General features: G+C 42.2%; 1 protein-coding gene across 8 annotated transcripts in view; it reads left to right on the forward strand.

Annotated features, from left to right (window-relative positions):
• The window catches only part of DPYD (dihydropyrimidine dehydrogenase), a 656,679-nt gene that overhangs the window by 496,854 nt on the left and 139,321 nt on the right, over positions 1-20,504 (forward strand). For all 8 annotated transcript variants that reach the window (XM_075131606.1, XM_075131602.1, XM_048859648.2 and 5 more), the window contains one exon: positions 11,848-11,916. In XM_075131606.1, coding sequence (XP_074987707.1) covers positions 11,848-11,916 — 69 coding nt within the window. The remainder of the gene's footprint in view (positions 1-11,847; positions 11,917-20,504) is intronic.

The raw sequence follows: 20,504 nt of genomic DNA on the forward strand, positions 1-20,504 counted from the left end.
ATTCTAACTAAAATATAGTCCCATAAACTATTACATTTTCACTTAGAAAAATGTCTGATAACACATCAGTAGTTCTGAACAAGTTAGATTACAGTTAAATGGATCACATATTAGTGAAAATTGTTATTGGTTTCTCAGCATTCACTGGTTTGCTTCCTTAAAAGATTAACAAGAAGTGGGTGGAACTGGCAGTAAAGGAGAAGAGATTTGTCTGAAGGGAATTGCCAGCTCCCTGCCCTTAATTTTGTGTCTTATTTGCTTCTGGAGTGCAGCCAAAAGACTGCTTGAGTCATCAAACATAACAGCTAGCTACTTAAGTAAATTAGAATATCTGTATGAAAAATAAAACTACCCACTCACGAGATTTCCAGATCGTATCTCTCAGAAGGGAATGTTGAAGTCCTACAACCTTGGGATTTGAATATGATGCTACATGACTCATTGGGTTTTCTTCCCACTTAGGAGAGACTGTGGAAGAGGAAATACAGAGAGAAAAAGTTCAGTGATGAAATAGAGAACCAGTGTGTATCTTATGCAGTTCACCCATTTGAGCCAGCCTATCTTTTTGAGGATGTAGTTCTTCTTTCCCTAATAGAAAGCACAGGGTTCTCTTTAATTAGGAAACTATTTTTAATTTAATTGCTCTTGAAGAAAATCCTGAGTTATAGGAAGAAAAGTTTTTGCAAAACTTGAGCTTGGGTTTGGTTTGGTTTGGTTTGGTTTGGTTTTTGAACGCTGTGAATCCAAAAAAGCTTGCAAGGTTCACAAAATCTTAGACACCACCACGTTCACGCATCAATAGTTTTATATCCTGTTCCATGTTTAATTTTCTTCAGTGTTGTCTCCACTTTTGAAACCTAATAAAATGGGTCTCATATTGCTGTGTGGCCATTTAACCAAGACTTAGAGGAAACCATGAAGTATTAAGTGCTACAATTATTCAAAAAGAACATTACGAAAATGATTTCTTGAGAGAAAAAACTAATGCTGATACAGGCAGGCAGCCAATTACTAGACACTAAAAAGTCACAAATACCAGTCTGTGCCCAGACGTAAAGCAGACCTTAGACTTGAGGAAGGATTAAATTCAGCATCATTTTCTTACAGCAATGTCCTTCAGGCAATGGCACATTAGATACCTTGAGGCAGTGGGACATAGCTAGTAGTTGCAACAATAGAGAATATTTGAATTTGGACTTCTTTTTTAGAGCTGAGTATTAATTCTGCTGTCCACAAAAAGTATGCCATGATTGAATCTGTAATTCCCTGTAATTCTCATTACCTAAAAGTTGTGGGGAATCATAGTATGAATCATTTTGTTTGAGAGGTAGGGCAATGGGAGGTTGCAGTATAGCTTATGGTATGATATTGATAGCTAAAGTGAACACTCTCCCATAATATGACTGGACTGTTATTCAGTGAAGTCAAAGTGGCAGAGTTGTTGTACCAGACCCTTTTGTGAAAGGATAGGAACATACGGACTTCACAGAATGATGATCATATCGAAAGTAAGTGTGTCCGTTTTAGCCGCTATTATTTCTGTACATACAGTTAGCATTCAATTAGCTATGGCCATACCTGCTCTATGTATGTTCTGTCTTGATTCGTATTGCTTACTTTCACTTGTGCTTTTAGGTCTCAGTTCAGCAAAGCAATTTAGCCCGTGCTTAGCTTTAAGTACATGATTACTCCCATCACAGTGCATGCTTTCCTGAATTGTGACCTAAAAGCACAGATGTTGAAGGTAAGGAAATGTGTGGCATTGGGAGGTAAAGTAATTGTAGTTTTTAAATTGAATAAAGCCATTCCAGAGCCTTAAAATCCCATGTGACCCTCAGTGGATTTCCTATTTTGCAGGATTGATTTCACTGAATAACAGTTTCTTTAAAGAGACAAGGTGGGTGAGGTAGTACCTTTTACTGGACCAACTTCTGTTGTGAAAGAGCCATGCAGAGCTCTTCTTCAGGACTGGGAAAGGTGCTCCCAGCATCACAGCAAAATACAAGGTGGAACAAGGTGTTTAGCATAAGTAATTAGCACACATTTTAAGTAAGGCTAAGATTTTGTCTCAGATATTTTTAGTAAAAGTCACGGGCAATAAAGAAAAATTAATGGAAGCCGTGACCTGTCTGTGACTTTTACTAAAAATATCTGTGACAAAATTGTGATCTACGGGTCCGCACACCGACTGATGAGCTTGGAGAGGTTGGGGGACTGTTTGAAAGCCAGAAGTTGGGTTTCAGGAAACATTTCTCTCAGGATGGGGTCCCCATTGAGTATAGGTTGTAGTTGTTTGATACCCTATATGGGTTCCAGTGTGGAGTAGTAGGTGATAACTAGAGGTGTGCAATCAGAGGGGATTCTATCTCTATATTGAAGCAGGTTCTCTTGGGGTATTTGGGTGGCCAATTACATGATGCGATCTACTTCTCTGGTGAAGTGTCCTTATTTGGTGAAGGCAGTTTTAAGTGTGTTAAGGTATATTTTCTTCAGGCAGGCAAAACAGCCTTTCCTCCTGTCCCTGACTTCACTCCTCACCCAATGGTGGATCCCTTCCCTTCACTGCATCACAAGGAGGAGAGCGGTGCAAGGAGCAGGGCATGGAGACAGAAAGAGTGGCTGGGTAGAGGAGGAAGCAACCCTGCATTCACCAACTCATGCATCTCTCCCAATCCCTGCTGTAACATTCCAGTGATGTGTAATGGGAGAAGGTGAAGAATAAAAGACAGTAGGGCACAGACGTGTTTCTCCTTTCTCCCTCAACCCTAAGATATCCCTTTAACCTCTGTCTGCCATGGGACTTCAGGGAGGTGTCGGTGAAGACAAGCAGAGGATAAAAGGGAGAAGGGTAGAGTAGGATAGACTTCTTTGGGATGGAAAGAGGAGAGTGATTACACCAGGGGAACAGCATATGTAGAGCTGACTCAATAACCGGGTTGAGAGGAGAACCCCCAAAGGATTATTCAGTGGGAAAAAAAGGATTATTCGTTTGCAAAATTTGATTGCTAAAAAGAGATTTGACCAGCTGTTCTCAGGGGCAGCGGGGGAAAGTAGATGAGACCTGTGTGTGTGGAGGGGGCAGAGGAGACAGCAAGAGGAACATTGGGGCAAGATGAACACAGCGAGAGAGAGAGAGATGGGAACCTGGGAAAGTGGTGGGGAAAAAGAGAGAAATGGTAGAGAGAAATGAAGGAAAAAGAAACATATGAAGAGGGAGAGAGCAATGGAGAGATCAGTGCTCAGGTCCTGTGGCAAGGGGGGCAGAATGAGTAGGAGATAAAGTGGTATACAGAAATATATCTAGTGCACTCCATGTACAAGAGTTTGGCCACTGTGTTGCTCCTTCCATGGCTATGGCTAGCAGGCAGCATAGGACCAGATCCTCTGTGGGGTAAAAGACTGTTGCACCATTAGCTACAAACTATATTTAAATGGAAAAATAAGTGAATCTATTTATTTTGTCTCCAAGTACCCAGACCTCTGGTGTTTGGGATCTACCACTGAAAATAGCTCTCTCATTTCAAAATGACTTGTGTAAATTTCCTGTGCAACCTTGACAAGTCATTGTGGCTTTCTGCACCTCAGTTTCCCATCTGTAAAATGAAGATTAACTTAAAATGGAGAGGAGTTAAGGCTGTGAGGAGCTCAGATACTAATGGGAGCTGTATAAGTACCATCGATCGATAGATGTTCAGAAATCCGTATTGGGGAAAAACCAACTAACTTGTGCTGCCTCTTCCCTGTTTTGTCTTTCCATATGTATCTTAAGAATCAATAAAGTGTCAGCACCCTGTTGGTAACTTTTAGCTGCGGGTTATAGTTTGTGTCTGAAATATTGTAAAACCAGATATAATCTCTTTCCATTAGCTCTTTCAATCGTACAATGGCCTCCCTTGCTTTCTCTTGATAGTGTCACTGCCCGAAAGGTACTCTTGCATAGGTGTTACAAACTTTGCAGCATCCTGCAGGAATTGTAAATTCCCAGCAGTGATTCACTAGTTATCTAAGAATGGAGTCGGACCCAAACCTTCACGTCTCTCCCAGATTCAATCTTGTTTAGACTGTGAATTTTTCCCTTCATTAATATTCATGTATTTACACATATGTATTTTGTTTCTGTTGAGTATCAAAAAGGCTGAGAGACTGAGGGAAAAGTTATTCCTTTGTCATTTTCATCCTTACCTTAAATATAAATCCCAAAGATCTTGTTGAATTTCCAGGCCAGTTTGCAGCCATCAGATAACTTTTGAGGAGTTTATCTGAACTGATGAACCTCTTGAGGCTCCCCCATATAACGACCCTGGATTTTCTGATCACCTACAGCTTTCCCGTCTCCCTAAAGTGTTTTCTCCAGGTGCTGATTTTGCCTTCGTTGGACATCTGCATCTGGGGACTTGTATTGGTGGCCTTTTTTCATTCATGCAAAATGTGTTCATTAGTGAGTGCCCTGAGAGGAGATGTGGTTGTTTCATAGTGTCTCATTGTTTTGGCCCTTCAGTTTCTTTTAATTTGTATTTCACATTAGTAAAGCCGATTAAAATGTTCTCTTGAAATTGCTTTTTGATGAAAAATTGGGTTTTTGATGAAACAAAAATTTTCACTGAAAGTGTCTTCTTTCCTCTAAAACATTTGATATTTTAAATCAAGAAACTGAACTCCTAAAATTTTTCAGTCTGTGGTCAATTTTTTTTCATTGAAAACGTTATGGATTTTAAACAATTTTTTCCCAGTTTTTCGGTCAACAACATTTTCCACAGGAAAAAAGTATAATTTTCCAGCCAGCTCTCCATGTAAATTCACTGGATTCCTGTGTTGCTGTGACTGCCAGATTTATTCACTGGTATTGTTCTATCACTTGGACCTATTGTGTCTACAATAAGCACTACATAGAACTTGTGATTAAGGCCTTCCTCATTTGTGCAGTGCTCCCACAACTCTGACTGATTTCAAGGGGAATTGTGAGTGGAGAACATCTCTGGAAATCAAGCTATTGGTCTATTATATCAGGTGACAGCTCATCAGATGTGGTCTGTTTAGCTTCCTGTTTCAACAAAAGCAACAACATTTTATTATTTTATTGAGAAATTGGCTTGTCTCCAACTCCCAGTTTTCATTTGCCTGAGGACTTACATTGGATCTTAGCAACTATGAGCCTTAATTTGGAGTTATATCCCAGTCTACCTCACCGACATCCATCCAGTAATCTTATTAAGTCTACATCTGTCATTTGATGTAATAGAACTGGAGTCATCATAACTGAACATTGTCACAGGATCAATTTTTTCCTGCTTTGAAAATAAACATTCCAGTTTAGGCTCAGAAGGGGCCCTTTTTGTTCTTTTCCATTCATGTTGATGTTTTCCCCCTGCAAACAAAAGATCCCATTTTTGTGCTTATATCTTTTTGGGTCTTATTTGTTTGCTGAAATATTCCCCTCCCCCCATGTGTGAGGTTTTGTTTGTTTGTTTGTTTTTAGCTGTACTGTATATTGTTTCCACTTCAGTTTGAAAAACCGGTGGAGAAGATATAAAGCAGAAAAGATAGGACTGTAAGCAGCTAGCTTTCTAAACAAAGACAGCTGGATAATAAATACAGCATTAGTCACTATTTGCATCCTTACGTAATTATTCAATCTTCATTGACATAAAAACTCTTGAAGATATTTTAAATACAAGATATGAAGAAAAACAAGGGAAAGTTAGAGATTGTTAAATTATTTAATATCCACTCTCTGAAAGATATTTTTTTTAAATAGGAGGACTGTAGGTCAGTAATGTCAAGACATTCTGCATTGCTTGTCTTTATCACCATGCAGAATCTTTTTATTAAGGCAGCATAGAAAGAATAGATTTATGGACTGAAGGTACAATGTTTAATATGTCCATATCCATCTAGATTGACAGTTCCTACAGACATGAATTTCCCAGGAGAGAGAGTGTTACTGGTGTCAGTGGATGGCATCATTTACTTCAATGTTCCATTATTAAATTGATAACAAGATAATTCCTCTGCTTCTCAGAGACATGACAGGGTTTACAATTGTTAACGCTCTTATTGCATGGGATTTGCTATTCTAGGTAGTTTTTAATAAGAAGCTTATTTTTATTTCAGTTCTGCAACAAATCAAAAACTGCAATGAAAAAGCAAAGTAAAATAAAAACCTGGACAGGTCTACAAGGCAACACAATTTAACTGGCTCCTAAAAGTAGTTTTTAACAACACATCCGTTGTATGCTGATTATTTTTCACTACTGTACATTTAAGTGTGTGTGTCTGTGTGTGTGTAATATTTATTATAAACAGAATATTCTTTCTGGTGAGATGTATTTTAGAAACTTTTTCATTGTATAAACTAGCAATTCAGATTGTAAGATTCCATGCAGCTGTGCACAAAAGAATTGTGTACAGCAGATGGAAACAGGTGAGACTCCGAGAGCCTGATAAAGAGGCAAGGTGGAGAGTAAAAAAAAATTATTCAGATCAATGATTTGGGAATAGGAAGCTACAAATATTTATTTATTGTCTCATTGTTTCATTTTGTGCTCCCACTTGTCTATCTGTCTGTCTGTCTTCACTTGTTGTCTCTTGCCATATGCTTTGATAGTAAGCTCTTTAGGGCAGGGACTGTCTTTTTCTTCTATGTTTATACAGCACTTAGCACAATGGGATTCTGGTCTATGAGTGGTACTGGTAGATGCTCCCGTAGCGCAAATAAGACATAATAATAGGAAGCAGCATGATAGTCTGACAAATCTTTGCCGAATTGCTAACATATGACACATTCATTCCAGTTTGATTAGTATTGTTTTTCCACCAAAGTGATGAGCTATACCTGAAGAATTCACAGCAGTTTTGGGGGAAAACCTTGAGTTTAATGGGCCAAATTCATATGGGAAAAAATTTAAGGCACCCCCACACCAGCAGAGAAGGGGTTAAGGGGTCGCTCCCGGCATGTGGGGTGGCGGCTCTCTGCAGACAAAGGCTGCCATCTCCCTGACTCTCCACCGTGGGATGTGAGCGCCCCCAAGTGGCGGAGGCTGGACAGCCCCACAGCGCAGGAGCGGGAGAGACTGGGGAAGGGGCTCGCCCCAGCACGCTCAAGGCAGCCCCCAGCCATGGCACCAGCTGGCCCTGCCCGGCTCCTGGGGCAGAGGAGGCTGCTGCTGCCAGAGGCCTGGCTCCCCTGCCCTACACGGCGCCCAGTCATGTGGTGCCTGATCTCCCTGCCCAGCGCAGCCGGTCACGCTTCCTGGACTGGGCAGGAAGCAGCATGGAGCTTGACTGCGGCTGCTGAGCGAAACGGCATCGGATCGGCCTCTGTGCATGGGGCCCTGGAGTGGCTGCTCAGATGGCTGCACAGCGCAGGTACCAGCCGCAGCGCGACCCCTGCCCCGAGACAGGATGTGGGGCCCCGCAGCCCTTCCATAGCCCCGCGCCCCCCAAACGGTGCTGCTTCATGCACCCCCCTCTAGCACGGAGCCCCTTCTCCAACCAGGGCCGGCTCTACAATTTTTGCTGCCCCAAGCAAAAAAATTTTTGGCCGCCCCCTGCTCCACCCTTTCCCAACCCCTTCCCCAAATCCCCAGCCCTGCCTCCTCCCCCGGGCGTGCCACATTCCTCCCCCCCCCCCGCATTGCTCCCTACAGCTTCCCCCCCACAACCCCCTGCACTAACTCACCTCCGCTCTGCCTGCTCCCCTGAACACGCTACAGCTCCGCTTCTCCCTCCTCCCTCTCAGGCGAGGGAGAGGCAGCACATTCAGGGGAGCAGGCGGAGCGGAGGTGAGCAAGGGTGGGTGGGGGAGCACAGGAAGTAACGGGGGGGGGTAGAGGAACCGCTCCCTGCGCCAGCTCACCTCCACTCCACCACTGCCGCCTCCCCCGACCGTGCTGCCGCTCGGCTTCTTCCTGCCTCGCCGCGCGAAACAGCTGTTTCACGCACGGCAAGCCTGGGAGGGAGGGGGGAGAAGTGGAGCAGCGGGGCGCTCAGGGGAGCAGGCGGAGGCGAGCTGGGGCAGCGGGGGCACACTTCTAGGGGCGCTATGACCAGCGCCGGAACGCTGCCCCTAGAAATGTGCCACCCCAAGCACCTGCTTGTTTTGCTGGTGCCTAGAGCCGGCCCTGTCTCCAACAGCCCCCTTCTATAACACTGAGCCCTACACCATGCACCCTCCCTAGCGCCATGAGTCGGGGCCCCCTCGGCCTAGGGGGCTGCCCCAGCCAAGCCCCAGCCTGGCTGGCACTTTGTGGGGCGGCGACTGCCTACCCAACCCCTCCTGTCCCCTGACCACCCCTCCAGAACCTCCGCCCCCTCCAACCGCTCCCTGCTCCTTATCCAACCCCTCCTCCCAGCCCCGGCCCAGCCCCTTACCATGCTGCTCAGGGCAGCGTGTATGGATGCCGCGCAGCCCGCTGGCGCTTACAGCCCCACCCCCTTACCGTGCTGCTCAAAGCTGCAGGCGCTGCAGAGCTGCCCAGGAGCGGTCCAGAGCATGCTGAGGCTCTGCGAGAGGGGGGAAGGTGGAGGAGGGGCTGGGGGAGCCTCCCCAGCTGGGAGCTCAGGGAGCCCTAACAACTGGTTCTAAAACTGCTTCTAAATTTAACAACCGCTTCGCGCGGACCGGCTCCAGCTCACCACTGGGTTGGACTAGATGACCTCCTGAGGTCTCTTTCAACCCTAATCTTCTATGATTCTATGTTTTCTTAATTAACAGCTCCTTGAAACACCATATATCTTGTTCCTCCTCCTTCGTATACTCCCAGTAGAATTTTCAGACTTCATTAATAACGCTTGAGGAAATCTAACTCATCTACTTATAATAATACTTATTCACCTTTGTTGCTCTACAGCTTTTTCCTGCTAAAAAAAATAATAGTTTAAGTTGAACTTGAATTGTTTCCTAGATTTCCAATGTACTTCAGATTGTGACTCCAGAATGTAAAAAAAAATTTTTTTTTAAATCTCATGTTGTCAGGATATCTTTCTTTTTTTAGTCAGCTTCCAGAAACTGGAAATTTCACAAGACATGGATTCTTGGCCAGCATCCAGCCAGTGCAGCATTTTATACAGTTCTTTATCCTTCAGTTTCTGAATATATACATACTTTCCTAAACTTAGTTTTCATAATGAAGTATGAAACACAATGAGCTTCAAGTTTTGATGCTCTTGGATATTTAATACAAAAAAAACTGCCTTGTTAAAAAGTATTTATTCTTGTTGATGTTTGTTTTATTAGCACTTAAGTCATCTTGAGTTTTCCAAGATAGTTTAAATGCTTATGAAATAGAGTTCATAGATTTCAGTACCAGAAAGGACAATTGTGATCATCGAGTCTAACCTCTGGAATAATACAGGCCATAGAACTTCCTGTCCTGTAACTATATAAAGATTTTTGCTTTTTTAAAAAATGTATTATAAAGGAATGTCATTATCAGAAATTGACATATTATTCCTCTCATATACTTTAAGGGGTGCAATAAAACACACCAACAGTGACTGCACATGTTTAATCAAGAATTAGTTTTTTATATTTATGCTAGTAGGTATGCAACTAAAGATATATACATTTAATATATTAACAGGAGAAATATAGTACTTCAAAATCTTTTATTTTGCCAAAAAAAAAAAGAAAAAGAAAAAAACAAAAGCAACTCTTTAGAGCAATGCAATTTTTTATTTTTATTGAAGAAAAAGAGAGATTTCTATTTCACATTTCTTCATTATAAAAGCATGAAACTGCTTTTGGCAGTTGAATTGTTCTTTGGGCAACTCCTTTTACTTTCCATGGAACTGTGCTCATTGTTTCTCCTGCCCCTTTCCCCCACTTCCCTGGAGAGCTTAAATATCTCATCTTCCACATATTTTCCAACCATCAAATTTGCACAGAGGGAACTAGATAAATTCATGGAGGATAGGTCTATCAATGGCTATTAGCCAGGATGGGCGGTGATGGTGTCCCTAGCCTCTGTTTGCCAGAAGCTAGGAATGGATGAGAAGGGATGGATCACTTCATGACTAGCTGTTCTGTTCATTCCCTGAGAAGCACCTGGTATTGGCCACTATTGGAAGACAGGATACTGGGCTAGATGGACCTTTGGTTTGGCCCAGTATGGCTGTTCTTACGGTGGTTTTTTAAAAAGAGACTTTTTAAACATCTCCCTCACATAAATGAGTAATAAAATCTGACCACGATAGCCTTTGCTGAGGGAAGGATTTTGCCCATAGAATCCAAACGCTATTCTCATCCCAGATACAAATAGAGATGACCAAAATGGTTCAGATCAATAAAAGATCCAGCCCAAACATCAATCCTACCTCTGAACAAAGCTACATCTCAAACTGTCTTAAACATTAAAAAAAAAGTATCTTCTTTACTGTCTATGGCTGTCCTTTTGTACACAAAATAGTCCACCACTATCCTTCTGTAATTTCTCTGGCTAATCTGCCTCAATGGACCTTTTAACTTGTGTGCCATGTTTCCCTTCAATTCTGCTTTTTTCCTTCTAACCTCTTCCTATATTTCTGCCCTCTGTAGGGTCTCTTGGGCTAAATTCTCTGCTGGTGTAACTCTATCGACTTCAGTGATTTATGCCAGCAGAAAATACGACACCCTCATTCTTCTGATGTCCCTCAAAGTATATGATGGAGTCTCCTAAGATCTGGCAGTCCAGGGCAGATGCTGTCTGCTAGTATCAGTTCACCGGATACTGTCACATAAATTGGAAATTGGCTGAAGGCCCATACCAACAATGTATTGAGTTGGAGAGAGGTATCTAGCTGGAGTATCAGAGACGACATGTTAGATCCAGTTTTATTTAAAACCTTTAATGATCTGGAAGCTGAGATAATCAGCACTTAATTATATTCACAGATACAAAAACTGAGAGGTGTAGAGAACAACAGGGAGGAAAGAGAAATAACAGACAAAGACCTTGAGAGACTGCAAAAATGGCCAGAAAATAAATGAAATTCACCTTGGAAAAATGAAAGCCAAATCGTCTTCAGGGAAAAGAATGCAAATAATCTTAGAGGGAGAAACCTGGAAACAATAGCACTGAAAATTGCCAGGAGGTGAAAGTGAACAATAAATTAGACCCCCAATCCTGCAAAGACTTAAGGCTTTTTGTAACTTTATGCATGAGTAACACTCTTTCCTACTGCCATTCCCTCATTAAAACAAACTTATTCCGAATGGCCTGCTATCCCCTCTCTTCCCTTCACGGAGGGGATTAAACGAGAGATTAGAAGATCCAGACATTTAAAAAATATATATTTGGTGGAGCTACTCAAAGATATAGCGAATATCAGTGTTATATCCCCCCAACCCTGGGTCAAATCCTAGCTTCATTAACATTAATGGGAGTTTTGTATTTCTGTGCTGCCAATCTAGATTGTTAACTCTTTGGAGCAGAGACATGTCTTCTTACCTATCTGTAAAGTTCCTAGAATACTGTTGATTTTGTAAGTAATAATAAACTGTTAAAATTACAGTTTTGTCCCCAGTAAACAGCTAGGTTCGGTAATGCACCTGTTAGATACCGTGCTTAGGCCTGCTTCTGTCTCATTGACTGTTTGGGAGCAGAATTGGGCTCTATATGTTGATGACAGTGTAAACTACTGTAAAATTAAGGTTGTGTAGTATTGCCAGCTTTGCTGAATAATTGTTTTTTAATACTGAAAACATTGATAAGCTGTGGATCTTTTTTGCCTTCTGTGATTTGGATGTGCAGATACAGTGCTATAATAGTTACTGGTTGGAAGTACAACAGGATTCTTTGTCATTATACATAGTAGTTATAATTCACATATACAGCAGCTTACAAATTATTGTATGCATTTTCTTTTCAGATTGTAATTGCCAGTATCATGTGCAGCTACAACAAGGATGACTGGACTGAACTTTCAAAAATGGCTGAGGTAATGGTTCCGTAATATGTTTCCTCATCTTTTTTGTCTTGTTTTTATTCTTCTTAAATAAAGAGCTGCAATAAGAAACTCTACAGAAGAAATAGATTCAAAGTAAAAAATGAACATTTAAAGCATGTCCATCATAATTTGTTTATTCTGTGTTTTCATTAAAATGAAGGAAATGTAAATTTAAAGAACAGCTATTCCATAAAAGCCGTCCCTTGGATTTTTACACACAACCTGAAAAGCCTTTAGTCTCTGAATCCACATACTTTTTATTTGCATTTTAAGCAAACTGTATATTATGATGAATGCCCTGATAAAATTTAATTCTACCTTTGAGAGCCTAACTTGATCTTACCTTGCCTACAGGCACACTAGTTTGACAGCACAGAAGAAATTTTGAATATAAACCTCTTGAATATTTAAAGTATAAAAGGCTCATTTAATGCTATTCTAGTTTTAATACAGACTTGCAAAAATGATAGCAAAGAAAGCCATTGTATATAATAGCAGTCAGCAGGTTTTCTGTAATATAAATCCAATCTTGCATAAATTCAAACAACCAACCATACGCCTGAAATTTGTATTTCAGTTTGAAGGAAAAAAGGCTATTAAAAATATGTATGTCCATGATGAATATCATAAGAAACACTTGATTAAGACAGGATATTTTTTAAATATGAAACAGATTTTATTCCTCACAGGTTTACAATGTCCACAGGAAATAAAGAGGTGTATTTCCAAATCTTTAATGCCCTTTATGAAGAAAAACCAATTAGCTCGTCCTATTCTTAGCTTTAGATCAGAATTAATTACATTAGAAATACCACACACATAAATAATTGGGGGAGTGCATATATTTATGAGTGTCAGGGCCGGCTCTAGGTTTTTTGCTCCCCCAAGCTTCAAGAGCACAACTGCCCAAGCAAAAAAAAAAAAGGATGGCCGAAATGCCGACCCTGGAATTGTGCCATCTCAAGCACGTGCTTGCTTTGCTGGTGCCTAGAGCTGGTCCTGATGAGTGTATATATATGTGTGTGTGTGCATATATGTATATAGCTAGATTCTATGTATATAATTGGTTTTTCTTCACAAAGCCTTCTAAAGCCTCTTAGAGTGATCTGGAATGATGCTTCTCTATTTCCTTTGGTCATTTTAAACCTGTGAGGAAAAAAATCACTTTGGGGATTTAGGGAAGTGAAATTAAACATTATCAGTAATTGGTTTTGTGATCTTCAACACTAGGTCCATTTTATACCTGTATTTACTTAATTGACCATGAAATCTTTTGCGGAATTCATGCTTGACATGAGCTTTACCACTTTTAAACTGACTATGATGAATGACTTTATCATGCTGCTTACTCCTCTTCTTTTTTTTCTATAAGGCAAAAATGCTTAGTGTTCTTTTAATCTGTAATTGCTATCAATTTGAAAAAAAAGATACATTTTGAATCTGCAGTTGTATTAGCAATAGCACTTTGGAAATGATGGAGTTGTTGAATAAATACATTTTGTAAAATGTGACGTAATTTACCTGGTCAAAGTATTTCTTAATGTGTGCAGCTTGGAAAGCACCTAGCGTGTTATGGACATGCATAATTAAATAATAAAATGCAGTAATATTTCTGAACCATATTTAAGACCCTATCCAGAAGATAATAAATGTGGCCTTCCGGAGTGCATAAGCCCCAGAAGGTTGTGAATTCTGTCTCCACAGGAGACCGACCTATTCATGTTAAAGGTCAGCTTGTCATGGAAGCCAATAACAAAAGTAACAACAGGTTCATAGTCACAAGTTGCAGAGCTGACTAGGAAGTAGAAGGCTCATGAAAATGATGGATAGCTTTTCCCATGATCACATTCATTCAAAGCTGCTTAAACGTGCCACACAGCAGGCAAAAGTTACTCCAGTTCAATAAGAAAAAATGTAAATACAGAACAGAATTGTAGCTTTGGGGCAAGTACAAGACAAAGGGAATGGATACTGTGTCTTGAGGTCTCTGCCAGAGTTACTTGGTGAGGAAATTAAATGTTTTCGTTTGCTGTCATCAGATCTGTCAGTATTTTTTTATTTTTAATTTATGCTAATTACCTTAAAGAAAAGGTCCGACACATTTTGGGAAACATTATTTATTCTTAATTGGACCTTGCATGGGCTTTTTCTTGTTCTCTACTCTTTAATTTTTATTTCTGAGGTCGACAACAAACACTATGCCCTGATGCAAGCAATTGTACAGCATATACAGTTACGGAATCCACTTCTGCAGTTGGGAAATATTTACCACTAACTTTCATGATTAGTCTTCGGAGCACAGGAGTTATCTGTGTGTACCAGCAACTACTGAACCTCTTTCTGACTTGTTGTCTAAATGTGCAGTGGCTAGTGTCTCATTTTGGAGCATTTCACAGTATCAACTCAAAGAGGGAACTTGGTTGATTTATTTTGAAGAACATTCTTTAAATAGTGTCTGACCTTTTAATTTCCTTGTAGCTTATTATAAATATCTCTTTGTGATTTTTCCCATGTTTTCATCTTTCTATTATATATTTCTTCTAAAAATGTTTCTGTCTTCCCTTCTTCCTACTAATCAATGGAAGCAAACATCAGCTTTTCCTGATGAAAAAATTATGCATCAATTTAGTTTAACTGCCATTTTAATGTTTATAGAGGGTTGATTCCAACAAAGTTTTCAAGATTATCAGGTCTGAGGCATAGAGAAGAGGTTGCAAACTGAACTACTAAACACCTCTCCATGCCAAGACAAAACATGAGCCAGGTATAATCTTTATAAATAGATCATTTTAGTGATTGAGACATTTGGGGGTTTATCCGGGCTACTAAGGGGTTCAGTCAATGTAGGTAATTGTAATTTGTAATCCTGGGTGTCTTGTGACTGTGCAACTTTGGTTCAGAAATCTGACCCAAACAGCCAGCCAGCAGCCCACAAGCTTCATCCTGGCTTTGTCCACTTGAATACTCCTTGCAGGTTGACCTTAGTACTTTTCAAGCCCCAGACTTGCCCACATCATCTTCCTGCAGGGTCCAGACCCTCTCGCTGGACTCTTACAGAAAAAGTATTAGGTTCACTACCTCTACAGAGACTATATAACAGGGGTGGGAAACTTTTTTGGCCCGAGGGCCACATCTGGGAAAATAAATTGTATGGTGGGCCATGAATGCTCACAAAATTGGGGTGGGGGTGAGGGCTCTAGTTGGGGGTGCAGGCTCTGGGGTGGGGCCAGAAATAAGGAATTCAGGGTACAGGAGGGGGCTCCGGGATGGGGCGGAGGAGTGGGGTGTGGTGGGGGTGAGGGCTCCGGATGGGGCTGGGGAAGAGGGGTTTGGGGTGCAGGAGGGTGCTCTGGGCTGGGATTGAGGGGTTCAGAGGGTGGGAGGGGGATCAGGGATGGGGCAGGAGGTTGGGGCATGGGGAGAGGCTCAGGGGTACAGGCAGCGCTTACCTCAAGCAGTTCTCAGAAGCAGCGGCATGTCCCTTCTCCAGCTCCTATGTGGAGGTGCAGCCAGGCAGCTCGGCACTCTGCCCCATCTGCAGGTACCACCTCCGCAGCTCCCATTGGAGCGCCGGAGAGGGCCATTGGAGCGGGGCCATTGGAGCATGTAGGAGCCGGAGGGGGGCTATGCTGCTGTTTCCAGGAGCCGCATGGAGCAGCCCCCCAACCCTGCTCCCTGGCTGGAGCACCGGAGCGGGGCAAGCCTCAGACATCACTCCCCAGCGGGAGCTCAAGGGCTGGATCCGGCCTGTGGGCCATTGTTTGCCCACCCCTGCTGTATAACATTCCAACCTATCAGCTTACTAAAATCACACACTTTACTGCGTTTAGCCAGCACTAATGATTTACAATGGAAGCAAAACAAGTTTATTAACAACAGATCATGGATTAAGAGATACCAAGTAAAAGAAATAAAGGAAGAGCAAATAAAAGTGAAAAACAGATCTAGAAGTATAAAACATAATCTAGCAAGGTACTGTCTTTGTTCAAGATGTTTTTTCTCTCAATCAAAGTGCTTTCAAGCTTTTTACTGGCCGGTCTGGCCAGGACCCATCACAGAGATCAAATTTCTTTGTTTCTTTGTCTCCTTAAAGTGATTAAGCAGCAGGATACGGACCCTGGACTTCAGGAAAGCAGACTTCGACTCCCTCAGGGAACGGATGGCCAGGATCCCCTGGGGGACTAACTTGAAGGGGAAAAGAGTCCAGCAGAGCTGGCTGTATTTCAAGGAATCCCTGTTGAGGTTAAAGGGACAAACCATCCCGATGAGTCGAAAGAATAGTAAATATGGCAGGCGACCAGCTTGGCTTAATGGTGAAATCCTAGCGGATCTTAAACATAAAAAAGAAGCTTACAAGAAGTGGAAGGTTGGACATATGACCAGGGAAGAGTATAAAAATATTGCTCGGGCATGTAGGAATGAAATCAGGAGGGCCAAATCACACCTGGAGCTGCAGCTAGCGAGAGATGTCGAGTAACAAGAAGGGTTTTTTCAGGTATGTTGGCAACAAGAAGAAAGCCAAGGAAAGTGTGGGCCCCTTACTGAATGAGGGAGGCAACCTAGTGACAGAGGATGTGGAAAAAGCTAATGTACTCAATGCTTTTTTTGCCTCTGTTTTCACTAACAAGGTCAGCTCCCAGACTGCTGCGCTGGGCATCACAAAATGGGGAAGAGATGGCCAGCCCTCTGTGGAGATAGAGGTGGTTAGGGACTATTTAGAAAAGCTGGACGTGCACAAGTCCATGGGGCCGGACGAGTTGCATCCGAGAGTGCTGAAGGAATTGGCAGCTGTGATTGCAGAGCCATTGGCCATTATCTTTGAAAACTCGTGGCGAACGGGGGAAGTCCCGGATGACTGGAAAAGGGCTAATGTAGTGCCAATCTTTAAAAAAGGGAAGAAGGAGGATCCTGGGAACTACAGGCCAGTCAGCCTCACCTCAGTCCCTGGAAAAATCATGGAGCAGGTCCTCAAAGAATCAATCCTGAAGCACTTGCATGAGAGGAAAGTGATCAGGAACAGCCAGCATGGATTCACCAACGGAAGGTCATGCCTGACTAATCTAATCGCCTTTTATGATGAGATTACTGGTTCTGTGGATGAAGGGAAAGCAGTGGATGTATTGTTTCTTGACTTTAGCAAAGCTTTTGACACGGTCTCCCACAGTATTCTTGTCAGCAAGTTAAGGAAGTATGGGCTGGATGAATGCACTATAAGGTGGGTAGAAAGCTGGCTAGATTGTCGGGCTCAACGGGTAGTGATCAATGGCTCCATGTCTAGTTGGCAGCCGGTGTCAAGTGGAGTGCCCCAGGGGTCGGTCCTGGGGCCTGTTTTGTTCAATATCTTCATAAATGATCTGGAGGACGGTGTGGATTGCACTCTCAACAAATTTGCGGATGATACTAAACTGGGAGGAGTGGTAGATACGCTGGAGGGGAGGGATAGGATACAGAAGGACCTAGACAAATTGGAGGATTGGGCCAAAAGAAATCTGATGAGGTTCAATAAGGATAAGTGCAGGGTCCTGCACTTAGGATGGAAGAATCCAATGCACCGCTACAGACTAGGGACCGAATGGCTAGGCAGCAGTTCTGCGGAAAAGGACCTAGGGGTGACAGTGGACGAGAAGCTGGATATGAGTCAGCAGTGTGCCCTTGTTGCCAAGAAGGCCAGTGGCATTTTGGGATGTATAAGTAGGGGCATAGCGAGCAGATCGAGGGACGTGATCGTTCCCCTCTATTCGACATTGGTGAGGCCTCATCTGGAGTACTGTGTCCAGTTTTGGGCCCCACACTACAAGAAGGATGTGGATAAATTGGAGAGAGTCCAGCGAAGGGCAACAAAAATGATTAGGGGTCTAGAACACATGACTTATGAGGAGAGGCTGAGGGAGCTGGGATTGTTTAGCCTGCAGAAGAGAAGAATGAAGGGGGATTTGATAGCTGCTTTCAACTACCTGAAAGGGGGTTCCAAAGAGGATGGCTCTAGACTGTTCTCAATGGTAGCAGATGACAGAACGAGGAGTAATGGTCTCAAGTTGCAGTGGGGGAGGTTTAGATTGGATATTAGGAAAAACTTTTTCACTAAGAGGGTGGTGAAACACTGGAATGCGTTACCTAGGGAGGTGGTAGAATCTCCGTCCTTAGAGGTTTTTAAGGTCAGGCTTGACAAAGCCCTGGCTGGGATGATTTAACTGGGAATTGGTCCTGCTTTGAGCAGGGGGTTGGACTAGATGACCTTCAGGGGTCCCTTCCAACCCTGATATTCTATGATTCTATGATTGATAACTTAGGGGTTCACTCCCCTCTGTTTGCATCCTCTAAAGTGAGCTGTAGCTCATGAAAGCTTATGCTCAAATAAATTGGTTATTCTCTAAGGCGCCACAAGTACTCCTTTTCTTTTTGCGAATACAGACTAACAGGGCTGCTACTCTGAATCCCCTCTGTTTATAGCTCAGTGAACCTTTGAAATGTATTCTTCTGAAGGGTAGCCACAGATAAAGTTCATTAGCTCATGCTGAGTAAAGGAGCCATCATGTCTGGAAGCTACAGATCCATGCTGGTTCCTCCCTCATTGGTAGATGCTACTATGCAAACTCTCTCTTCCTCCAATACAAATGAATGGCCCATTGAATTTGGGCCATACCTTATTGGCCTCTTTCCTTTGTCTGTAGAAACCCTGTTTATCAACTCCCCATGATGTGCCTGGTTTAAACACCTTTTAGTCATAGAGTTTAAAGCAAAATATTATGAGTATACATAATTTCATATGCAACATTGCTATACATACTTTACAGTGATATTATTGACCAGTGTAGTGTTAATTTTCAAGTGATACCTCACAGCACATATTTTGTGCAAAACTTATTGCAGTTGTGTGTAGTTTGTGAACACAGGGTTGCCTAGGATCATAGTGATGTTATTCACAATTTGTTTGTTGCACATATAATTTCAAATAGCTCAGGCTAAGAGCCTTGTTTAAGGTTTTTCTACACTAATTGTAGGATCTCTTTCAACGAATCCAAAAGACCAAGGGACTATCCTCCATCTCCTGCCCCTCTGAGAGTCCCTACCTATTCTTCAAAAAGAAAAGGAGTACCTGTGGCACCTTAGAGACTAACAAATTTATTTGAGCATAAGCTTTCGTGAGCTACAGCTCACTTCATCGGATGCATGCCGTGGAAAATACAGTGGGGAGATTTATATACACAGAGAACATGAAACAATGGGTGTTACCATACACACTGTAACAAGAGTGATCAGGTAAGGTGGGCTATTACCAGCAAGAGAGTGGGGGGGGGACTTTTGTAGTGATAATCAAGGTGGGCCATTTCCAGCAGTTGACAAGAAAGTGTGAGGAACCTTGGGGGGGGGGGAATAAACATGGGGAAATAGTTTTACTTTGTGTAATGACACATCCACTCCCAGTCTTTATTCAAGCCTAATTTAATGGTGTCCAGTTTGCAAATTAATTCCAATTCAGCAGTCTCTCGTTGGAGTCTGGTTTTGAAGTTTTTTTGTTGAAGAATTGCTGCTTTTAGGTCTGTAGTTGAGTGACCAAAGAGATTGAAGTGTTCTCCGACTGGTTTTTGAATGTTATAATTCTTGACGTCTGATTTGTGTCCATTTATTCTTTTGCGTAGAGACTGTCCGGTTTGGCCAATGTACATGGCAGAGGGGCATTGCTGGCACATGATGGCATATATCACATTGATAGATGTGCAGGTGAACGAACCTGTGATAGTGTGGCTGATGTGATTAGGCCCTATGATGGTGTCCCCTGAATAGATATGTGGACACAGTTGGCAACAAAGGCCATTGCAATGTGTAAGTAGTGCACAATAGGGCTCAGTATAGTTGTAGTGGGGGATGCCCTAACAACCACACAGTAGGAGGTGAAGCACAGTAATTTAATAGTATGTTTTTGTTTTGATTTGCCAGATGCTGCTCCAGGGCTAAGGTATCCCTGTGACATAAAATCAGAGTTAAAAGCTATTAATCTTCCTGTTAATCTGAAACAGGCACATCGTGGCAAATACGAAGAACCAATTTAGCAACGATGTTCTGCCTGTGGACAAAAGTTCAAAACTCTTCTGCAAAGAGGCTGTACAGTAGTGGAATTGAACAAGAGAAAATGAAGTTTTGTTGATGGTCTTCCTGCTGTTATCAGCACCTGAGCAGAGGTTCTGAGTTCCTGAGAGTGAGAACTGCATAAATAGTTTCTTCAGCTGAAGATAATGGATTTCATTTTACAGAATTGTGACTTCCCTAAACTCTTGCTGAGTTTTGAATAAAGTTCTTCTGGGCATGGCTTATTTAATCATAATGGATCCTTTAGTCCCTCTTCAGTTTTAGTCAGTTATACAGATGGGCAAACTGGTTACGATAAAATAAGAGCACCGTCCTGAATTTCAGCATATCTCAAACTTAAACACAGTGTTTTTTAACATATGAAGTTTGATTAACTTTACTTCCATTATTATGCATCCTCTCATTCCACTGCCTGTCCAGGTTCCAGCTGGGAACAGCAGCAGAAGTATTGAAATGCTACAAGGAAACCTGTTATCGCACAGTTTCCCAAC

This window comes from Caretta caretta, chromosome 8 (assembly GCF_965140235.1).
Source record: "Caretta caretta isolate rCarCar2 chromosome 8, rCarCar1.hap1, whole genome shotgun sequence".
NCBI classification, from domain to species: Eukaryota; Metazoa; Chordata; order Testudines; family Cheloniidae; genus Caretta; species Caretta caretta.